Raw genomic sequence first — 6,174 nt, 5'->3', positions numbered from 1 at the left:
GCTGTTGAGGGGCAGGGAAAGAGTTGCTGGGGGGAACACCGCCACTGCAGGTTGGGTTTTTTGGAGGGGGGGTTAATCCCCGGCTCCGTAGGTACCTGCAGGCAGGACCCCCTGGCCTTCTTGCTTGGTACGGTTTTAACAAGCTCGTGTTTTTTCGCAGGAGGGACTTCTTAAAGGGGCTGGAGCTGGACGTGCGAAATGGCTGCGAAGGTGTTTGAAGGCCTTGGGAAGCTTGGCCTGGGGCTGGCAGTCGTAGGTGGAGTTGTCAATTCTGCACTTTACAATGGTGAGTGGGAGAAGCCGAGCGCTCCCAGTTCACTTTATCTCTTTTTGGTTTGTCAGCGCCTTGGCTGCTCTGTGTTTTTTATTGCTAACGGCATCAGGGGAAAATAGACGTGAAGCCCTGCTGGGCCGTTTTACACCTCGTGCATTGCACAAGCAAGAGGATTGCAAGGTCCTTTCTCTAGAAAGCTGTCGATCAGCTGCTGCCCTTGTGAGCAGGCTGGGGGGGCGCAGGAGTCCTGGCTGCATCTTCTCTTTGCTTTGTTGCTCCCAACAACCCAATTAATTTCACCCGTCTCCTGTAGCAAAAGGCTTTAACTGGCCCCGACAGAGCGTTTCCATGGAGAAGGCTTTGACGGTGCGCAGGTACAACAGTGGCAATAGCGAAACCGCGCCTGACGCGCTGTTTTCTTCTCTAGTTGATGCGGGCCACAGAGCTGTCATCTTTGACCGATTCCGCGGGGTCCAGGACACAGTGGTAGGAGAAGGTACCCACTTCCTCATCCCCTGGGTACAGAAACCCATCATTTTTGACTGCCGCTCTCGCCCCCGTAACATTCCTGTGATCACCGGCAGCAAAGGTGAGTGTTTGGACCCGGCGACTGTAAGAGAACCAGGCGATGATGTGCCGTGGCTTATGCGGATGCTGCTCAGTTAGCAGCTGGGTGGACAGGAGAAAAAGCTTTACCGCCGTCAAGACTTTTATGATCTTTAACTTCCACAAAATGAATATTTGGGTGGGAGTTTCCCCTTCTGGACATGGAGATCCCACGTGTGCTGAGTCCAGTTTGGCACAGGGTCAGGAATGGTTTGATCCGTCTTTTTAGTTACGGAACGGATTAAGGGACCCTTCCTTCAGTCCTGTAAGTCGTCCCTTTAAACATAAAGTCTCTGTCTTTACAGTAGGGCGAGTAATTCCCTGCATCGCAAACAAACTGAAGCTTAAATCTTATCTGTAAGGAGGATTTGGATCCCAAGGTGAAAGGGGTAGTAAAAATAACTCGTCTTTGCTGGCGAAAAAGTCTGAATGTTTATTCTTTCTCACTCAGTTACCCTGGAGAGGACAACTTCAGGGTATCTCCTGTCCCTGTGGTTTGCCACTGAACTCGTGACTCTCTTCCTACAGATCTACAGAACGTGAACATCACGTTGCGCATCCTGTTTAGACCGGTGACTGCCCAGCTACCGCGGATTTTTACCAGTATTGGAGAGGACTACGATGAGCGTGTCCTGCCCTCAATCACAACCGAAATCCTCAAGTCTGTTGTGGTAAGGACAGCGTGAGAGCTGCTGGGCTCTGCCAGTCATCTTTCTTTCCTCTTTTTAGCAGCGAGGGACCTGCTGGAGTGTGGAATATGTCACGCTCCAGAATAAAGCTTCTCTTAGACGAGGGACCTGCTGGAGTGTGGAATATGTCGCACTCCAGAATAAAGCTTCTCTTAGATGCAGAATCTATCACTTCTTGGAGCTTTCTTCTCACTGTTGTCCCTCCTGATTTCAGGCTCGCTTTGATGCTGGAGAACTGATCACTCAGAGAGAGCTGGTCTCAAGGCAAGTGAGCGAAGACCTCACGGAGAGAGCGGCGACCTTCGGGCTCATTCTGGATGATGTGTCCTTGGTAAGAGTCCTCCCTTTTTCAGTTCTTCTCTTTGGAGCGTGCCCAAATAAAAGCAGTGAAGAGGAGAACTCTTTGGAGCGTGCCCAAATAAAAGCAGTGGAGAATCCGTGGATGGCCAGAGAAGGGTGGGCTGGAAGTTTAGACATGTGGACTACGTTTGTCTGTCTGCAGTTGCATGGGATGTAGTGATTACAGCTCAAGTCAGTACCTCTGGTTTTGTCGCTGGCCTTCGGTGACCTTGAGTAAGCCCTTGAAGGCTCCGCTGCACTGGCTTATCGACAGGCTTCACTGTTGCAGGGCTTTTATCGTTAAAATGAAGAGCAAATGCTTCTGTGGGTGATGATGGATAAGGCTGCACGTTGCTTTAGAGAAGGCAGCTGTTCCACAAGCACCCCAAGACACGGGGAGAAAGTGCTTAGGCATGACGAGGTAGGGCAAATGTACGCTTTCCATAGCTTCTTTTTTTCTATGAAGTATTAGTTATTCTCCTGGCTGTGTAGTCTTCTAAGACTATTCAAGGAGGGAGCTCTTCCCTCCTACCTCCCTATAAGCTTTGTAAATGAAATCTCTTGTAGTCTGGCTTGTACGTGCACCTCTCCCTCTCTCTTTCGGGACTTCCCTCAAAAGCCTCCTTAGAGGAAAGGGAAACGAGCTCTTTCATTTGGCTTTGAACATATAGGAAGTCTTTGCAGGAAGGTGACTTTGTTTCTGCAAAATGTGAGTTTTTGACTCTCTGTTTCTGGCGCTTTCCACTGAGCACACTACTGAAGGAAATTCACCTTTCCCCTGTCCCATCCCAGGAGCCTGCAGCTGTCCAAGCAGCCCAGGCCGAGCACACCGGTGCATAACGGAGTATGAAAGGTGTGGGATGGCTTGGCAGGCAGTGAGCTTCCCTGCCTCGGGAGGGGAGTGCTGGGGGGGCGGGCTGCCTCTGCCGGGTGCTCGAGCAAGCGGTGGTGGCCGGGGAGCGTGGTGTGTCTCTGAAGGTACTGGTGTTACTGGTCTGCTGGACTGGAGTTGCGCTTGTGGTGTCTCCCTTGAGACTTCAAAACTGGACAGGGAGGCCCACTTGTCCCAGTTTCTGTTCTTTTAGGGATATTGGCTTTCCATCTCCATTCCAGTTTCACTGATACAGGCAGGCTGCCTCCCTCCCCGGGAGCTGCGTGGGTCACAGCAGTGCTGCTGTAAACTGTCAGCGTTGTGGACTTTGCTTGATTTCTGCCCTGCAGACCCACCTGACCTTTGGCAAGGAGTTCACAGAGGCGGTCGAAATGAAGCAAGTGGCCCAGCAAGAAGCAGAGAGAGCCAGATTCATTGTGGAAAAGGTACCTTGTCTTTCTGAGAAACTTGGAAATGGTTTCTGGTATCTCCTTCCCACTCTAGCTTGCAGTGAACATCTCACTCACCTGTCCACGAGACGGGGCGGGTTGAATGATGAAGTCACTTAGAGTCATAATGCTGACATGGTTCTCAGCTCTGGCATATGATTGTTGGGTAGGTAAAGCCTAAGGTTGGTTTTGTGGGTCTTTTTTTCTTTTAATACCATGTCACAGTCTTACTGGAGTGCTGAACAGAAGCGTCTGCATGGAGGAGGAGGGAGGAAACAGCACTCAGGAGGAAGTGTCAGTTAGAAATGGGGCTCGAGGTTGAGATTTGCAACCCAAGTGGTCCTGCTGTCTGTGAATTTTGAGAGGGTGGTCGAAGCTTGCCATGGTGTTTGAGATCATGGGCATGGAGGTCTGTGTCCTAGGAGTGTTACTGACTGCATACAAGACCACATAATCTCGGATCAACCCAGGATCTCAGTGAGCATCCACAGAAACAATTTTGTGTTAAAGTACCCCAGTACAGCTGAGAACACATGCCTGTTGAGATTGCAAGAACCTGCAACTACACCCAAAATTAATCCAGTGGGTGCAGTAAGATGCATGTAATCATCCAGGATGATTAAACAGCAGAAGTGTTTATCCGACCTGGTTTTAACTCCACTGAAGTTCTCGAATCTTTCATAGACAATTTTCCACGAGGAGCGTCCTTAGGTGGGTTAATGTTTCATGAGGTTGACTGATAAGGCAATGTCAAGATGATTTTTCCACCTTTCTTCCACAGTAGGCAGAAAAACAGTCTAACAGTATGCAGCTTTAAAATAAAATCACCTTCTACCTTAGCTCTCCTACTGGGGAAAAGAACAGTAGGGTGGTGAAGTGGGAATTTATATTTTAAACATGACAATAGCATCTTCCTTCTCTTTTGCTCTTGTTTTCTCTGTTGGTTATTCCCCTTCTCATGTTTACTTTCAGGCTGAACAGCAGAAGAAAGCAGCTGTCATCTCTGCTGAGGGAGACTCGAAAGCAGCTGAGCTGATTGCCAACTCGCTGGCCACTGCAGGTGATGGCTTGATTGAGCTGCGCAAGCTGGAGGCAGCTGAAGACATCGCGTACCAGCTCTCACGGTCCCGCAACATCACCTATCTGCCCTCTGGACAGTCTGTGCTCCTCCAGCTGCCGCAGTGAACCTGGCTCTGCAGCCATAGCTGGCCTGGTCACCTCTACCTACCAGATCATCCCTTTCCAAAAGAATCTTTGCAATTTCCTCATTGGTAAAAGCAGAGGAAATTAAAATTCAACCCATTTTGAATTCTTAATCAAATAAAACTGAACGCTCTTGACAACAAACCTGCATTCCTCCCATGTACGGTCAGAGCAGTGGCTCCACTGACCATTAAGCTAGGTTTGAGAATTGCCCCTTTCCAGGCAGTTTGAGCAACAGGAGCAGAGTTTTCATCTGTTCACTCCTGGGACGAACAGGTAGCCCAGGTGACTCCCTGACCACAAGAGTGCTGTATCAATCCGGTTCCACAGCGATGCTTCAGTGCCTTTAGGCTGACTGAGCCAGGGTCGTTACAGACTTGCAGGTCCTGGACTATGGAACAGGGACGCTCAGGGCTCACTCTTCAGTCAAGCCAGTCTTTTTTCAGGTGTCAGCTGAGAGAAAGAGGACATCTCAGCTGTTAGGACAGTGGCTCTGCTGTGCCTGTGTGAACCATAGCACCGATAGCTGGAGGCACAGATCGAGTGGATTGTGGCTGGGGGTGAGAATAGCAGAGATTCACTTTACATAGTAGATGGATTTCAGGCATGGAGAAGATACTTCCTCTGCAGGAAATACTTCTCACGTACATGCCGGGAATGGGGCATCTCCACTTCTCCCCCCACCGCTGCACACTGATCTGCTTGCTGCCGCTTGCCCTGTTGTGCAGCGTTGGTTCTTTCACCAACATCAGTAAAAGTGGCAGTTGGCCTATTCCAGATGGCACCTGGGACAAAGAGGGGATGACTCGGTGCTCCGTGGCTCAGGCAGTCGGAGGTGGGCAGAATTCTCTGTTACATCAATGCTCTTTTTATTTAGGGAAACTGAATTGTGAGGAGGATGTGATGGGTGAGATTGTATAACCAGCCTTCAATAAATGTCATGGTCCCAAGCGTAGTAGTGTGGGGTTTGTGGTTTTTTTTTAATACCTCAGAAGAATGAAGGTTGGGTCAGCGGAGCAAGACACCTCATGCTTGTGCTAGATTATTTGGATAAAAGTCACTTAGCACAGGCAAGTAAGTCTTGCTCCTGACAACTTAAAAGCTTGAAATATGATTCTTAGGCTGAATTCCTGCAACAAGGTAAGGCTGAGAGTATCTTGAGGTTATTGTGAGGGCTTTTAATTGCTTTCCATGCACAGTTCAGGCTGTCGTTTACTGCATGTACATACATTTTCCAGGGTGCTCTTTTGATGCAACACAATGCTGTTGGAAAGAATGGGGGTGTATTGTACCAGGTACAGTGAACTTCAAACCTGTCAGCGGCTGTCAGAAGGCATGGTACTAGCCTGGCACACCATTACCCTATCCTGCAAATAGGGTGTTCGTACGATGTCTGTTATCCCTGAACAATACGGTCTTAGGTGGGTGTCATGGCTACCCTGAGGGTGTTGAGCCCTCGGGAAAGCTTCTGTGAATGGTGGGCTCATTTCGTCATCGTACAGCCGCTTTGGGTTGTTGCCCTCGCCTCTGGCGAAATGGAAAGACTTGCCTGCTTTTTTTCTGCATTGCCAGGGTATGCTCTTGCAGTGATGAGGTGCCTGAGCTTGCAAAATATTTTAAGCAGCCGAGCAGTCGGGTCCATAACTCCCAAATAACTTCCAGACCTCTTCCCTCTCCAGTGCTCTTGTTCTTTATTCTTCTGGTTTACCGCTTCAGACACTTGTGAGGAAGCTTCCACTTTTT

The 6,174-nt window shown here is 49.4% G+C and overlaps 1 protein-coding gene across 1 annotated transcript; it reads left to right on the top strand.

Moving 5' to 3' along the window:
• Nucleotides 1–148: 148 nt before the first annotated feature.
• Nucleotides 149–5,384, top strand: PHB (prohibitin). Its single transcript, XM_009287767.2, has 6 exons — nt 149–286; nt 702–863; nt 1,409–1,551; nt 1,784–1,900; nt 3,130–3,225; nt 4,201–5,384. Exons 1-6 carry the CDS (start codon nt 199–201, stop codon nt 4,411–4,413), a joined length of 819 nt encoding a protein of 272 aa, XP_009286042.1. The 5' UTR covers nt 149–198; the 3' UTR covers nt 4,414–5,384.
• The last annotated feature ends 790 nt before the right edge of the window (nt 5,385–6,174 follow it).

This window comes from Aptenodytes forsteri, unplaced genomic scaffold (assembly GCF_000699145.1).
Source record: "Aptenodytes forsteri isolate BGI_AS27 unplaced genomic scaffold, ASM69914v1 Scaffold25, whole genome shotgun sequence".
In the NCBI taxonomy this organism is placed as follows: Eukaryota; Metazoa; Chordata; class Aves; order Sphenisciformes; family Spheniscidae; genus Aptenodytes; species Aptenodytes forsteri.
Note: the sequence above shows the minus strand (reverse complement) of the source record. Positions and strands in the feature narration are given on the sequence as shown.

Excerpts from the sequence above, each read along its gene's own strand:
- PHB (XM_009287767.2), top strand. The coding sequence starts at position 199 with ATGGCTGCGAAGGTGTTTGAAGGCCTTGGGAAGCTTGGCCTGGGGCTG. Across the intron at positions 287-701 it reads CAATTCTGCACTTTACAATG|TTGATGCGGGCCACAGAGCT; the intron begins GTGAGTGGGAGA and ends TTTCTTCTCTAG. Across the intron at positions 864-1,408 it reads TGTGATCACCGGCAGCAAAG|ATCTACAGAACGTGAACATC; the intron begins GTGAGTGTTTGG and ends CTCTTCCTACAG.